The sequence below is a fragment of the Chiloscyllium plagiosum genome, unplaced genomic scaffold (genome assembly GCF_037043375.1).
Source record: "Chiloscyllium plagiosum isolate Xiang-an unplaced genomic scaffold, Cpla_swu_hap1 HiC_scaffold_23, whole genome shotgun sequence".
NCBI classification, from domain to species: Eukaryota; Metazoa; Chordata; class Chondrichthyes; order Orectolobiformes; family Hemiscylliidae; genus Chiloscyllium; species Chiloscyllium plagiosum.
The window spans coordinates 46,948,519-46,962,718 of NW_028270161.1; the positions used below are offsets into that span (position 1 = coordinate 46,948,519).

At 42.0% G+C, this 14,200-nt stretch overlaps 1 protein-coding gene across 6 annotated transcripts in view; it reads right to left on the reverse strand.

Moving 5' to 3' along the window:
* The window catches only part of LOC122561635 (anoctamin-1-like), a 206,812-nt gene that overhangs the window by 138,951 nt on the left and 53,661 nt on the right, over nt 1-14,200 (reverse strand). For all 6 annotated transcript variants that reach the window (XM_087999625.1, XM_087999622.1, XM_087999624.1 and 3 more), the window contains 2 exons: nt 11,277-11,437; nt 6,663-6,745 (listed from right to left, as the gene is read on the reverse strand). In XM_087999625.1, coding sequence (XP_087855751.1) covers nt 6,663-6,745; nt 11,277-11,437 — 244 coding nt within the window. The remainder of the gene's footprint in view (nt 1-6,662; nt 6,746-11,276; nt 11,438-14,200) is intronic.

A 14,200-nucleotide genomic window follows, 5' to 3' on the forward strand; every position in this document is an offset into this window, starting at 1 on the left:
CAAACAAGACACAAAGACTGAATTGATGGAAGATTCTTCTTCTGATATAAGCATGAAAACTCCTGGCAAGTGCTAGTTTTCTCCTGGTATGAGCAGTGAGTTAAAGGATGCAAGAAAGGCAGCCAAAGATAACGGCTTTGGTAATGATTGGTAAGCTTCTAGAATTTCAAGCAAAGCTGATGAAAAAATTACAAAAGCTTTAGTTATAATTTACAAAGTCTTTTTTGGTTCAGGAAGTTAGATTGGAAAATTGGAATTGTAATTCTGTTGTTTAAGAAAGGTGAGCTAGAGAAATCAGGAAATTATAGATCTCTTACCCTAATATCTATTGTGGCAAAGCTATTGGAATCTATAATGAAGAAATAAGCACTTATACAAACTTAAGCTGATTGAAAGGCAATATCAATTCATAAAGGTTGGGTAATGTTTGCATAATATTATTGCATTTCTGAGGAAGTAACTAAAGAACTGGGGCTTAGTTATAGATGCAGTTTCTATGCACTTCTACTGTACATTGAATATGGTTTGAAAATAAGAACTATATTTAAATGTAATGCAACTTGAAAGCAAATTATTGACCTGATTGGTTCAGTGGTAAAACATTGTTGTAATGAATAAAATACTCAAAGTGACTACCACCATCCCACAGGTTCAAGGAGGCAGATCACCACCACCTTCTCAAGGTAAACTACTGAGGGGCAAAAATGTTGGCCCAGCCCTTGATTCACACAGATCCATGAATGAATAAAGAAGACATGGAACTAGAATGGGGTCTCAACTGTTCGATGTATTTATTAATGACATGGATACATAGTAGAGAACTGTGTGTTCAACTCTGATGGCACAAAGCTGTGTGGTATAACAATCTGCATAGAATGCAATATCAAATTACAAAAATATATTGATAGATTAAATGATGGATCAGTTTACTGGATTGTAAGTGTGAGAGTCTTTCTATTCTATCTATTTATAGACTATAGTCTAGTCTGTCTAGTTTAGTCCATAAAAAGATGGATAATTTTTAGGAAGTTTCTTTAAAATGAAGAAAAGCTGGGCATATTAGAGAGCCAAATAAAATTGGAGGTCCATAAAAAAAATCTACTGAAATACACCAGGCAAGTTCAAAAATGCTAATCTAGAGTTATATTAGAATTGCTAGAATATAAAGAGGAGATAGTTTTTCTACAGCTACGCAAAGCCTTGCTTAGATGATGATTTGGAGATGCCGGTGTTGGACTGGGGTGGACAAAGTTAAAAATCACACAACACCAGACCTGTTGTTGTGTGATTTTTAACTTTGCTTAGACCATATCTGGAATACTGTGCACAATTCCAGGTATGCAGGATATATTAGCCAGCACAGATATTCCAGAATGTTATTCATAGTAAAATGCTGCCAAATACTATTTATTATCTGATGTAAGCATTAAGTGCAGAAAAAGCCAATCTTGATGTTTGCATTTAAAGTATGTCAAACCTGCATACGCTCCTTGGTGTATTATTGGCAATAAAAAAGGAAGGAAAATGTATTAAAACAGACATTCAAAAATTTTTAAATGAAACAAAGAACTGCAGAGGTTTGAAATTTGAAACAAAAACACAAATTGCCAGAGAAACTCGGCAAGTCTGGCAGCATCTGTGGAGACAAAGCAAAGTTAACATTTTGAGTCCAGTAATCCTTTTCTCGAACGGAAGTTTCTGTGGAGTTTCTACAGCAATTTCCGTTTTAGTTTTTAAAAAAATTAAATCTATTCCCTATTCTGAACATAAGGCAATAGTCTATTTGTAGCAGTTTCAAGAATACAATGGGCTACAACACTGACTAACTTTGATTGAATAAGCCACAGAGGAGAAATTCAGTTTGATCATTTCAAGCAATCATAACAAAGCCCGAGGTGTTACTTTCAGGCAATTTTTAACCTGATTGGATCAATACTTATCCAAGTAATAGACATGTGCCACAAATACTTAAAACAGGATTTCTACTTCTATGTCTTTGGCTGATTGCTTATATAATCAGCTTTTGAACTCTCTGTAATATTTAACTGGCACTTGCGGCAATAAGTTATATTCCAGCTGAAGGAACAGCACAGTTAATCAAGATCAGGATACAGATTTGCAGAACAAGACTTTAAAAATTGCAGAAGTTCTTCTAGTTTCCAAAATATTTTTGGAGGTTAATTGTTGATGGATTACTGCCTTCTTTGAAGTGAATGTCAGTGCTGAAAAAGAGGACACACCACTCAGACCAGCAACTGCTTGAGGCACAGGCTACACCTGTGGCATGGCATGACATATAACAGAGCCACCCCCGCCCCCCCCCCCCCCCCCGCCCCCCCCCCCCCCCCCCCACTGTATTGAAGCAAATAGCTCAAAGCTAATCCTGCAGCAGCTTATCCTAATTAATCTATGTTTGTGTTTTCATATTTCTGATACCATCTTTCTTGCAATCTAGTGTCACTTTAATGTCATTTCGTATCGGGCTGTGAGTAGCCATGTGATGGGAATCTACATCCTTTAGGAATTGGATTCAGACTCATTTTACATAGAAAGCTTTTTATCCAATTGAGACAAAATACATTCATTCCATTAGTCTGGAGTGGATTGAATTTCTTTCAACTGAAGTGATAATATTCTCCTCAGTCATTCAGATTTCTGTAACAGTTTTAAATGTTAGGAACATAAATTTGGTTCATACCAGCTTGAAAGACATGAGAGAGGTAATTTTGTGTTTCTGATAGGGACACTCACATATCAACTCTCAACAGTAAGCCCTGGCAAGTTATATTACTAACTAAATAAAGACTGTACTGTTTGAGAGTTTTGTTCCTTATTTGAAACTCACATGAATTTATCTTCCTTCTATTTTGGAGCTTTCAATAATGACCTTTGATTATTTTGATTTTGAATCAGCCTTTGGTTGGAATTACTACTCTCCATTTGAGTCAGAAGTTCAGAGGCTAAAGGCCCATTCTGAGTAAGCACCTAATCAAAACTGACATTTTAGTGATATTGTGTGCCTTGGAAAGTCCTGAGGTTGAATTGTGCAATATACTATAGATTCTAGTTATCTTCATTTTTAGGTTTGCTTATCCTTTGAGAGAATAATTACAAACTTAATGACATCAATGTCATTGCAAAGGACTTGTTATGCATTATATAATGTTCCCTGTCTTATTGAAGCACAGAAACCTGATCCTGCATTCTCCCGACGTTGCTTTATGCAAATAATCAAGCTAAATACAAAATGCAAACAGTCTCCTTTCTGAGCTACCCTATATTTTTAAGCAATTCCATTAAATGGACTTCTATCTCTCTACGAGATTACATTAAAGATTACTTAGTTTTTCTGAGATAGATCCCAGCACCAATTTCTCTTCAAAATGTTTATCTTCAGTGAGAACTTTATCTAGACCAGTCAGCTTTCTTACCAGACTGAATTTTATGAACTTGTATCAATAATTTTGGTAAAAGCAGGTTCACGATATGTACGCTACTGGTACAAACTACAGACAAAACTGAGTTTGTTATGTTCATACCCTACAAGTCATTGATGCACTCTTTCCAAGGCAACAACAATTTCTCATCCTTTTTGTGGAGGCTGTGGAAAGAGCACTGGGGTTTGGTGCATTGCTAGATTCTTACAGGTTAGACTACACACACACTGCTTGATCTCCATTAGGCACCACCTACGAGGGTCAACAAGGATGGCTTCCATTCACTCAGTGTCCAACTTGTTTGTGACCAGCAATTTCTTTAGGCCCATGCTCATATTCCTACACAACTCCACCGTATCAGTCATTAAGAGGGCTTCAGTATGAGCCCTGGATTCATTCTCCATTGTTTAATTCTCAACAATGTTGCTATATAAAGGGGAAATACTGTGTGTCTGCTTCAGGAAGAAGACTTAGAACAGGATGGTTTAAAGAGAGGAGCTGTATTTTGCAGAATGGAGCACAGCACAGCAGCATGTTGAGTTCCTGGAGTTGCAAAGCAGGATCTTAATGAATTAAGGTTTAGAACATCGAACAAAGAACATAGAACAGTACATCACAGAACAGGCCCTTCAGCCCACGATGTTGTGCCGACCATTGATCCTCATGTGAGGTAAACCTAATGTACGAACTCTCAAATTTCTGTGACGATATGCATGTCCAGCAGTCTCTTACATATCCCCAATGACCTCGCTTCCACAACTGCTGCTGACAACGCATTCCATGCTCCCACAACTCTCTGCGTAAAGAACCTGCCTCTGACATCCCCTCTATACTTTCCACCAAACAGCTTAAAACTTTGACCCCTCGTGTTAACAATTTCTGCCCTGGGAAAAAGTCTCTGGCTATCAACTCTATCTATGCCTCTCATTATCTTGTACACCTCAATTAGGTCCCCTCTCTTCCAATGAAAAAAGTCCGAGCTTAGTCAACCTCTCTTCGTAAGATAAGCCCTCCATTCCAGGCAGCATCCTGGTAAACCTCCTCTGAACCCTCTCCAAATCATCCACATCTTTCCTATAATTAGGGAGACCAGAACTGGACACAGTATTCCAAGTCGGTCTAACCAAGGTTTTATAGAGCTGCAACAAGACCTCAAGGCTCTTAAACTCAATTCCCGTTAATAAAAGCCAAAACACCATATGCTTTCTTAACAACCCTGTCCACTTGGGTGGCAATTTTAAGGGATCTGTGTACCTGCACACCAAGATCCCGCTGTTCCTCCACACTGCCAAGAATCCTGTCTTTAATCCTGTACTCAACTTTCAAGTTCGACCTTCCAAAGTGCATCACCTCGCATTTATCCAGGTTGAACTCCATCTGCCACCTCTCAGCCCATCTCTGCATCCTGTCAATGTCATGCTGCAGCCTACTACAGTCCTCTATACTGTCAACAACACCTCCAATCTTTGTGTCATCTGCAAACTTACTAACCCAACCTTCAATCTCCTCATCATTTGTGTGGTGAGCTTTCACGTCTTCAAAGCAACAACTACTGCCTTGTTCTATTTCATTTAATCCTTGCACCCATTTTAGCATCCAAGGAATTCAAATCTATGAAGGTTCCTGTTAGATTATAAAGATTATTAAAGACCAACAGCTATACCCAAAAGACACATCTATACTTCCAATAGATACTGTTATTGATCATACAAATATGACGACCACATATCTACAAATACCTTGCAAATACCTTAGTCCTCATCTTGTATATCATTTCCCTATTCTGGTATTTCTAGGAGATGGCTCTCTGGTTTCTGCAGTATGGGTTAAGGCAGAGATAAGAGCTACTGCTGAGGGTACTTGAGGTGGATGGTAGGTGGCCTATGGCAACCTGGCTGCAGTCTGCTGGAACTCAGTTTCAACCAGGACTGCCCAGCCCAACGGGCTGTTTGGCATCAACCAGGTTCTACTGCTGTTATGTGGGTGTTGGAGGAGGTTGGGTGCACACTATATTATTAAAGAGTAGATGCAGAATCCTAAGGTCTTTTTCAAAGTAATTCTTTATTCATATCCTAATAAATATATACACTTCTACTTAACACAAGATCTAAGAATGTTGCTTCTCTCTTCAGAGTCTCCCTAACATTATGTGATTTATTAAATTAATACTGACAAGCTTCCTCTTTATGTACTTAAGTTTTAATCTTTAACCTACATTCCATTCAAAGTCCTTGTCTTTGTACAATATGTATATTATTTTTATTGGAGACACGGGCTGAAAGGCTGGAGCGATGGGAAGAGTCCCCGCTGATATCTTGAGAGAGGACATCAGCAACCTCCTCTGTGGAACCAATCACATTCTCAGATACCTTTACAGATACCTGAACCCTCAGCACTGCCACACTGTGTGAGAATACAGAGTACGTATGCTGAGTAGCTTGTGATGTCCTGATCCATCCCCTCCTGTACATCCTGGACAGTGGTGCCAAGCCTAAGTTTCCATCAATGCTGTCACTAAGATCTTACCTCAATATTAGACAGAGAAAAACACTTTCTGATTTACAAGCTACATTGTATGCAAATGGAACTCAATCGATTCTTCCAGTGGCAAGCCTTGCTTAGTGAGTTCACACCATCAACGTTACTGTGCTCTCGCCCTATTTCTGGCCACATTCTTGTCAAGCCCAGTTTCTACTGGGAAGTGTGGTATTATTGAATGTCTTCAGAGATGCCTTAAATCAGGGATTCTTAAAATGTGAGAGGCACAAACCATCAGTTGGTATGTAAAACAAGATGGCTGCCACAGAGTTCAGACTGATTTCCCTCAGATCAACTGCTCCCTGAGGACCTGTTGCTATGCAAATGAAAGCTATGAATTCATAGGTGTTTTCTTCTTGGAAAAAATCTATTTTTCTTTATTGCCCCAACTTTTAACTCCTGTTCCTCAAACCTCAGTAAAGAACTAAAGCAAAACACCCAACCCATGTCAAAATCTAAAGCCTACCACCACTTAGCTCCAATCAAGATTTAAAGATTGGACTTAACACCTAAAGCTCTCCCCACACTCAAAAATTCCCATGTTCCCAATGCCCCAAATTTTCACTCCAGGATCATACAAAGTCTGAGGCATTGAAATGGAGTTTCATTGAGAAAATGCATGGGAAGATTGTCTTAAGTTAAAAGTAAATATCAAGCAAGTGAAAAAATAGGCTCATGTTTGCTTACTTCTTCCTCTTCCAGACCAGTTAAATCCCATTGGTAGCATAATCTCGTCTGCCGGCGTTTCCAGGATTCAAGGAACAAGGTAGCTGTGAAGAAAAATATTTTAACAGAAGATGTAAATGTTAAGTGGCTGAATTGGAAACATATTCCGCAAATCAATTTCAAAATGACCATTACTTTGTTCAACCTTCACACCCCAGAGCTAGGACAACTTGTCATTTAATTATTCATGGGAAATTGATGATGGCGTTGATAATGAACGTACACTTTGTGGAGACGAAGTGCATCAATGAACATGCAATTGAGGAATGCAGCATGGCAGCCAGCTGACATCACAGGCCATGTCCGTGCAAGCGCAGAGACCAGTTTAGCATTGTGAATAATCGCTCCCAGCTACAAATCAACTGTTGTATTTAACATTACTCTTTGAAATGCTCTGTGGTGTGCTGTTAGTGTGATTTAAGCCTTACCAAACACAGGTACTTTCAATGCAATGGCAAACTGCTGGAAAACCGTGGGTTCAAATGCTAATTTGCGTATTATCTAAACTCTTGCTTACTTCCTCATGCATTATTCTTCATTAGATTGCATTGTGATCACTGATGCAGAAAAAGTTAGAGAAATCTGCTCCAACACATTTCTTTCGTGATCATTGAAAATGGAAAGAAAATCCATTGTATAATCATAAAAGCAATACCCTTCAATTTGTAATGTCTGAAATGGAAAACTAAACAGCCATGTGCTTCATAGAACTGCAATTTGATAACTAAAACAAAACCAAGAACTGAGAAACTGCTCGAGAAACTCAGCAGGTCTGGCAGAACTGTTCTGAAGAAGGAACACTGGACTTGAAATGTTGATTCTGCTTTCTCTCCACAGACCTGCTGAGTTTCTCCAGCAATTGTTGTTTTAATTGTCATTTAATGAAATTGGCTGAATGTTTGATGCAAGAGGGACATTTCAAGAAGGTTATAAAAGGAGGAATGGGAGTGCAAAGGAAGACTGGTATGGGAGAAAATTTCCATTTGTTTAGCCTTAAGGACTGGAAGTACAACTAGGGTGAAATGTGTAAAAGATGCACATCTTTTGTATTAGAGGAATGCAAAGTTATTGAAATTAGAGATAGAACAGGGCCAAAGTGATTTAAACACAAGGATGAGAATTTTAAATTGGAGGACTGAATTGATAAGCTTATAGATAGCCAACTCCCATTCCTAGATGTGATGGTACAGAGAACACCAGACGGAGAATTCACTACAAGAGTATACAGGAAAGCCACACACACAGACCAAGTCCTAAACTATGAAAGTAACCACCCCAACACACACAAACGAAGCTGCATCAGGACACTATTCAAAAGGGCCACAACACACTGCAGTACACCAGGGCTGCAAAAAGAAGAAGAGGAACACCTATACAAGGTATTCGCCAAAAACGGATACCCGCGCAACTTCATCAGCAGATGCCTAAGAGAAAGATCACGGAACGAGGACATACCACAACCAAAAGGACTAGCCACACTACCATACATTAGGAGCATCTCGGAACTGACTGCCAGACTACTGCGACCCCTAGGACTCATAACGGCACACAAACCAACAGCCACGCTCAGACAACAACTCACCAGAACGAAGGACCCGATACCCAACATGAACAAGACGAATGTAGTGTACAAAATACCATGCAAGGACTGCACTAAACACTATATAGGACAAACAGGAAGACAGCTAACAATCCGCATACATGAACATCAACTAGCCACGAAACGACACGACCAGCTATCCTTAGTAGCCACACACGCAGACAACAAGCAACATGAATTCGACTGGGACAACACTACTATCATAGGGCAAGCCAGACAGAGAACAGCCAGGGAATTCCTAGAGGCATGGCATTCATCCACAAACTCCATCAACAAACACATCGACCTGGACCCAATATACCAACCACTACAGCGGACAGCTGAAACTGACAACCAGAAGCGGCAGGGACAGACCACTATAAACACCGGAGGAAACATCAAAGAAGCGCTTCGCAGGAGGCTCCCAAGCACTGATGATGTCGCCTAGCCAGGGGACGAAACGTTTGCAACAAAAATTTCCAATTCGGCGAACAGAACCACAACAACGAGCACCCGAGCTACAAATCTTCGCACAAACTTTGATAAGCTTATAGAATCTGGTATGGGTTAACATATGGAGAGTGGAGTGTTGGATCAGTTAAAATTTATGGAGAGTGGAACATGAGACAACAGTCAGAGGAATATCAAATAATTGAGCCCAGAAATAATCAAGGAATGACTAAATATGTTGCAGTAGATAGGTGGAGGAAGATGATGTTACAGAGCTGGAAGTGACTGGTCTTTGACATGGAAAGGATATAGAGTTCCAATTTCAACTCACATCCAAAAGAATACCAATTTTGTGAACAACCTAGATCAATTGGAAATCCTGGCCAGCAGAAGAAAGAAAACTAGTGCAGGATTAGTGGCAGGGACAATGACAATGGCTTAGATCTTGGCAGTATTTAAGAGAAGGAATTCACTCAAATAAGCAATAACATTACATGGTGGTAGTGAAGGGATCAGGAGAGTTGTTGGAGACATGTGAATGCTGAAATGGAAAGAGAAATAATAATCAGAAATGCTGTCATTGGAATATAGAAGAGAAAAGAAGAGACAGCATATTCTCTGAACTGGAAACTGGAAGAGAGGCTTTGGAGGCAATTGAAAATTGATCATATCAAAAGTAAGTAAAATGGCTACAATCACAGACGATATAATTTGCAAGTTTGATTAGAGCAATTGCAGTAGGGGTGGACAATTGATTCCAGAAGTGTGGTGCTGGAAAAGCACAGCAGGTCAGACAGCATCCGAGGAGCAGAGAGTCAAGGTCTTGGGCATCAGGAATGTTATCGAAGGTGTGATCATTTCTTGATCACACCTTCCAAGTCAGAAGACCCATAGGTAGCTACTGGCAAGGAGGAATTTCCTATCATGTAACACCCAGAACTAGGGGTCACAATTGGAGAAGAAGAGCGATGCCATGCAGAACTGAAATTAGGAAGTGCTTCTTCACTCAGAGAGTTGTAAACTTGTGGAATTCTCTACCACAGAAAGCTGTCGGGGGCCAGTTCGTTAGATACATTCGGGGGAGCTTGGTGTGGTTCTTGTGGCTAACGGGATCCAGGGGCATGGAGAGAAAGTGGGAATGGGATACTGACATTGCACGATCAGCCATGATCACATTGAATGGTGGTTCAGCCTGGAAGGGCCAAATGGCCTACTCCTGCACATACATTCTAAGTTTCTATTAACCCTTCACAAGCAGAATATATGGTCCGTATTGGCAATGTATAAACCAATATGCTTCTCAGAACAACTGGAAAATTAAATTGCTTTGCAAGATAAACTGGTAAAGCTACATGTCTGGCAGAGAGCCCATCACTTGGTTCACTGAGTCCTAAATATAAAGTGGAACATTCCATTCCCATGATACCTGAGTGAGAATGCAAATTACTTGATTATAGACAAAGTATCAGTTAACACAGAAACACATCATTGTTACCATGCAGGAGGTAATTTTAGCCCATCGTGTTCGCACTGGCTCTTCAAGCATTTTGACTCAGTGCCAATTTCCCACCTCTTCCTCATGGCCCTGCACCCTGTTTGTATTTAAATAATTATTCAATGCCCTCCTGAATGTCTCAGTTGAAACTCCCTCCACCACAATTGCAGGCAGTTTATTCCATACCCTAACTACACACAGTGTGAAAAAAAAACTTGCCTTGCATTTACTTCTTTCGCCAAACACTTTAAAACTGCAGTTTTCAATCTACTTACATATGGGAACAGTTCTTTCTCATCCACTCTATTCAGATGTCATGATTTTGAAATCTTTTATCAAATCTCTTCTAAACCTTCTCCCCTCTAACGCAAACAGCCCCAACTCCTCTAAACTTTCTTCATAACTGAAGTGTATAAATGCAATGGAATATTTGCTTTGGCCGAGACTTCTTTGAACTTAACTTTTATATGTTGGGATCGATTAGCTTTTCAATTATAAAAATATCTTATATTGAGAGTCTTCTCAAAGAAATCACTCCTTCAGCCACACTAACAGGCTCAACAAAGGAATTTGTGCGATTTTGAAAAATGAACAAGTGTCAGTCAGTCAGTGCAAGCATTCTGCATGCTACAAGATGATAAGCTTCAACATTATTACGTGAGCAGTAACTTAAACAGAAAACAAAGTGTGCTGAAAGCTGCAATACTCTCTCAGAAAGTTTTTGGTCAGTAGAAACGTAATCATTATTATTAACATTGGCTACAAAATCAGATATTGCTAGAAAAGCTCAGCAGGTTTGGCAGCATCCATGGAGAGAAAGCAGAGTTAACATTTCAGATCCAGTAGCCCTTCCTCAGAACTAGGAATAAGCTGATCTTTGAAACAAATGAAAAATTCATGCCACTGCTGATTCGGAAATGTCAGATATACAACTCATGATTTCCCAATGTACACTTTCAGCTACAAGAAACAAGCCAACAAGAAACAGCATTCTACAAGCAGCTCTCTTACACTGAAGCAGAAGTTGAACAGGGTCAAATATTTTTCTTACCCCAGAGAGCCATAAAGATGGAGAAGAAGACAGTGGCAGGATTGTCAAACAAATGGCTGGCACGTGCTGTCGCACAAGCAGTACTGAGGTACCAGTAATCACAGGACTTGTCACAGAGTGGGCACATGGTGAAGTTATTCTTCTCATCACACATCTCTAGACTGAAGTAACACAAAAGAGAAAGGATATTCAAAATCTGTGCCAAGTTATAAATATTAGTTTAATTTAAATAGTCATTCTCTGGTTATAGATTATACATTAAAAGAAAGTACCTTTAAAAATGAAGGAGGTTGAAAAGAAATGTTTTCTGCCCATTATATCATTTTTGATACTTACTATTCCTTGATTGAGAAGATGGCTAAGACAACAGGCCTGTGTGATTGTTAATTTCATTAACTATTCAAAGGATAAGATGGTCATGTTACACAGTATTAATGTCCATACCCCAGGAACAAAAGGTCAGTCCAAGTCCCAATTCAGGACTTAATGGTCACAGACTTGATGCCTTATTTTCAATCATAGAATCCCTACCATGTGGAAACAGGCCATTTGGCCCAACAAATCCACACCAACCTTCCAAAGAGTAAGCCACCCAGACTCATTACTGCCCATTACTCTACATTTACCCCTGACTAATGTACCTAACCTACACATCCCTGAAAATTATGGGCAATTTAGCATGACCAATTCACTTTACCTGCACATCTTTGGATTGTGGGAGGAAACCGGAGCATCCGGAGAAAAACCAAGCAGACACGGGGAGAATGTGCAAATTCCACACAGATAGTCGCCCAACGCTGGAATCAAACTCAGGTCCCTGGCACTGTGAGGCAACAGAGTCAAGATTAGAGTGGTGCTGGAAAAGCACAGCAGGTCAGGCAGCATTCGAGGAGCAGGGAAATCAATGTTTCGGGCAAAAGCCCTTCATCAGGAAACAGTTTCCTGCTGAAGGGCTTTTGCCCGAAACATTGATTTTCCTGCTCCTCGGATGCTGCCTGACCTGCTGTGCTTTTCCAGCACCACTCTAATCTTGAGTCTGCTCTCCAGCATATGCAGTCCTCACTTTTGCCACTGTGAGGCAACAGTACTAAGCAATGAGCCACCATGCCACCCATATCTATAAATAATTTCCATTGATCTGTGGCAGGTAGTCAGAGTGAGAGGGTATGCTGGTTAGCCAGACCCATGGGCAACAAGACTCCATAGCTGAAAATGTGTTGCTGGAAAAGCGCAGCAGGTCAGGCAGCATCCAGGGAAGCCCTTCTTCAGGAATGAGGAAATTGTGTCCAGCAGGCTAAGATAAAAGGTAGGAAGGAGGGACCTGGGGGAAGGGCGTCAGAAATGCGATAGGTGGAAAGAGGTCAAGGTGAGGGTGATAGGTCAGACTGGGGTGGGGGCGGAGAGGTCAGGAAGAAGATTGCAGGTTAGAAAGGCGGTGCCGAGTTCGATGGACTTGACTGAGACAAGGTGGGGGGAGGGGAAATGAGGAAACTGGTGAAATCCGAGTTCATCCCTTGTGGTTGGAGGGTTCCTAGGCGGAAGATGAGGCGTTCTTCCTCCAACCGTCGTGTTGTGGTCTGGCGATGGAGGAGTCCAAAGACCTGCATATCCTTGGTGGAGTGGGAGGGGGAGTTGAAGTGTTGAGCCACAGGGTGGTTGGGTTGGTTGGTCCGGGTGTCCCAGAGGTGTTCTCTGAAATGCTCCGCAAGTAGGCGGCCTGTCTCCCCAATATAGAGGAGGCCGCATCGGGTGCAGAGGATGCAATAGATGATGTGTGTGGAGGTGCAGGTGAATTTGTGGCGGATATGGAAGTTTCCTTTGGGGCCTTGGAGGGAGGTGAGGGGGGAGGTGTGGGCGCAAGTCTTGCACCTCCTGCAGTTGCAGGGGAAGGTGCCGGGAGTGGAGGTTGGGTTGGTGGGGGGTGTGGATCTGACGAGGGAGTCAAGGAGGGAGTGGTCTTTACGGAATGCTGATAGGGGAGGGGAGGGAAATATATCCTTGGTGGTGGGGTCCGTTTGGAGGTGGCGGAAATGACGGCGGATGATACGAAGTACATGGAGATTGGTGGGGTGGTAGGTGATGACCAGTGGGGATCTGTCCTGGTGGCGGTTGGAGGGGCGGGGCTCAAGGGCGGAGGAGCAGGAAGTGGAAGAGATGCGGTGGAGGGCATTGTCGACCACGTCGGGGGGGAAATTGCGGTCCTTGAAGAAGGAGGCCATCTGGGTTGTACGTTTTTGGAACTGGTCCTCCTGGGAGCAGATGCGGCGGAGACAAAGGAATTGGGAGAATGGGATGGCGTTTTTACAGGGGGCAGGGTGGGAGGAGGTGTAGTCCAGGTAGCTGTGGGAGTCGGTCGGTTTGTAGTAGATGTCCGTGTTGATTCGGTCGCCTGAGATAGAAATAGAAATGTCGAGGAAGGGGAGGGAGGAATCTGAGACTGTCCAGGTGAATTTGAGGTCGGGGTGGAAGGTGTTGGTGAAGTGGATGAACTGTTCAACTTCCTCATGGGAGCACGAGGCGGCGCCGATACAGTCATCGATGTAGCGGAGGAAAAGGTGGGGGGTGGGGCCAGTGTAGTTGCGGAAGATGGACTGTTCCACATATCCTACGAAGAGGCAGGCATAGCTGGGGCCCATGCGGGTGCCCATGGCTACTCCTTTGGTTTGGAGGAAGTGGGAGGATTGGAAAGAGAAGTTGTTCAGGGTGAGGACCAGTTCAGTCAGTCGAAGGAGGGTGTCCGTGGAAGGGTACTGGTCGGTACGGCGGGAAAGGAAGAAGCGGAGGGCTTTGAGTCCCTCGTGATGGGGGATGGAGGTGTACAGGGACTGGATGTCCATGGTGAAGATAAGGCATTGGGGACCGGGGAAGCGAAAATCATGGAGGAGGTGGAGGGCATGGGTGGTGTCCCGAACGTAGGTGGGGAG